A 2,500-nucleotide genomic window follows, 5' to 3' on the forward strand; every position below is an offset into this window, starting at 1 on the left:
TTCCCCTTCTGATGCTACAGGCGCAGCCCGGTCTCCTCCGTAATCTGACGGTTCAGGCAGCTGATCCTCCCCTGGGCTATCCCATCTTTTCCAGCCCTCCTCTTAGACTTGCACTCATCTGGCTCAATGCCACGTATGAGCAGCTGCCACAGTCTAGGGGTGGGGAGGAGGGGGAGGGTAGTGCACAGGGGGACGAGGAAGAGGAACCTCCGTCAAATATTTTCACTGTCAGTCACAAGTCTACTTAGAAGAGAGTGTGTATGTGTGTGCCTGTGTGCGTGCATGGGTATGGGTGTGTCTGTGCCTGTGTCTGTGTCTGTTCATTATTGTGTGTTGTGATAGAGATTAGTTAGACAAATGTGTTTTTGAGTGTGCAATTATGTGTTTGTGCAGAAGTTCACATGATAATGTATGTTAATTGTTTAATTATTTATATTTTTATAATGATGTAATAAGTTATTACAAATGCTTACTTTAGCATAATTACCAGGAATTGGTTTTTTAATTAATTGCTTTTTTAATCAGTTATAATGATAGAGTATTTTGGAATTGTGGGACCATGAATTACTCTACAATTGGTCTTCCCTAGATATATGAGCTGTCACTACATATGCTCAATAAGTACAGTTTGACAGGAGACTGTTGTTCATCACATAGATGTAAAAAAAACTAAAAATATATAGCTGAAGAGATATATTATCTCTGCAAACTGATTGGTATCTAGATATTCTATTCTTAGCAGGCTCTCTAGTTCAAAGTAAGCCAATTTTGAATCAAAAGAGTGAACATTTTTATTACTTCTGTTTTTGATTTTACATACAGAGCAACCTTTTTTCCCTTAAAGTTATGATCTCTTGAGTGAGTGTGTGAAGTCAGCATCTAAAACATGTTAAAGCTATATAGGGCTGCATGTTTATCTGGAAAAAGTCAGGCAGCATACCTTCTTCACCTGTAGCAGATAACCTCTAGCCATTTTTCTACATACCTTATATTATGAGGTTAACATGATGACAACGAGAATGTTTCTGAAAAATCACGTTTTAACTGTTGCCAAACTATGTACAATAGACTTCCCTTGCAGATTCCCAGAGAAGGGGGAATGCAAGGGGCTGTAGCCACAGGTATGATTTAAGTTGTATCTATTAAATGTGATTCACGTTATTATAAAAAAAAAACAATAATAAGGGTAAAAATGTTAATGCATTGTAATGACGTGCAAGGGAGATGTGTCACAGTATTGTACAAGAAAATGTTGAAGAAGAAAATGTAAATCAGCATGAATAAATCAATTTCATGCAACAACAGTAAACTAGACTTTTCATCAGATGAAATACAAAAAAAAGTATTTTTCTTCAGGCAATGAAGAATTATTAGATAATGTAACTCTAGACATCTTAATTTACTGCTGGTCTTTCTAAAAAAAGAAAGGAAAGAAAAAGCTTGCTGTGGGCTCGCCTGCACGTCTGTAATTTCAGATTATTTAACAAAAGATGAAAACATTTTTTAAGCGGTTGTATGTAAAAAGTGAAAAAAAAAAATACTCTGCACTTGTCTGTGATAATGATTTGATAATAAGGGCAAACTTGGTTGTTGCTTAATTATGCATTTAGGCTATTTCTCAGGGCAGGAGATTTATTCTACTTTGATTCATTGTTTATTCATATGAAAAATATTAATTAGAAACACAGGTTCTATTCATTTACATATTTATCAAGAAAATTATGTATTGAGCTCTCACTTGTAAGGTAGTCACACAAGTGCAAATATTAAGCATCAGTTTTATTTATTTTTTGTTAGATAACATTGGATTCCTTTTGTGACTTACAATTTTTATATATGGTTAAAATCTCTGTTGATAATATGCAGTTGTATATTATAATATTTCATGACACTATATTTCTCTATACTGGTATTGATACTTAAATATCTCAATGATTATGTGTATATTGCATGCATAGTGCAGTATCATTTTTAACTATAAAATTTCATGATTACATCCATGGAGTCCATTGTTATCTGCAAAAAGAAAAAAAAAAGTGAAAATGTTAAAAATTGTGATCACTTTGATATTTGTTTATTTTTAATAAAATAACAAAATTACGTGTCTCTTATTTACCTTAATTATACATAATAAAATTATATTAAATTGATTTACAAAGCTCTATAAGGAAAGAAATGTTCTCTTTAGTTTTGTGCCCTTTCATCACAAATACCTTTGCACATATTGGAACTTACTTGGAAAGAACACAGTAAAATAATTAACAATGATGCACTAAAGAAAAGTAGTTTCCGAATGACTTTTTTTCTTCAGATGCCTTCTTATGGTATTTTTGCAATGGTTGTCTTAATATGATTAGCAATTAAAGCTGAAACTGAAAGGAAATATTGGATACCAGATATTGTACTTACACACCCTTTTTCCTTGCTTCTTCATAGCTGTGCCTTAGTGAAGTAAATTTAACCAGTTAGGAACAGCAAACCTAAGAAATTTATGTGCATA

General features: G+C 32.9%; 1 protein-coding gene across 1 annotated transcript in view; it reads left to right on the plus strand.

Moving 5' to 3' along the window:
• The window catches only part of LOC125045674 (pecanex-like protein 4), a 15,653-nt gene extending 13,553 nt beyond the window's left edge, over window positions 1-2,100 (plus strand). Inside the window, exon 18 of the mRNA XM_047643094.1 lies at window positions 21-2,100. Coding sequence (XP_047499050.1) covers window positions 21-248 — 228 coding nt within the window. The 3' untranslated portion in view covers window positions 249-2,100. The remainder of the gene's footprint in view (window positions 1-20) is intronic.
• Window positions 2,101-2,500: the final 400 nt, after the last annotated feature.

Source organism: Penaeus chinensis, chromosome 37 (assembly GCF_019202785.1).
Source record: "Penaeus chinensis breed Huanghai No. 1 chromosome 37, ASM1920278v2, whole genome shotgun sequence".
NCBI classification, from domain to species: domain Eukaryota; kingdom Metazoa; phylum Arthropoda; class Malacostraca; order Decapoda; family Penaeidae; genus Penaeus; species Penaeus chinensis.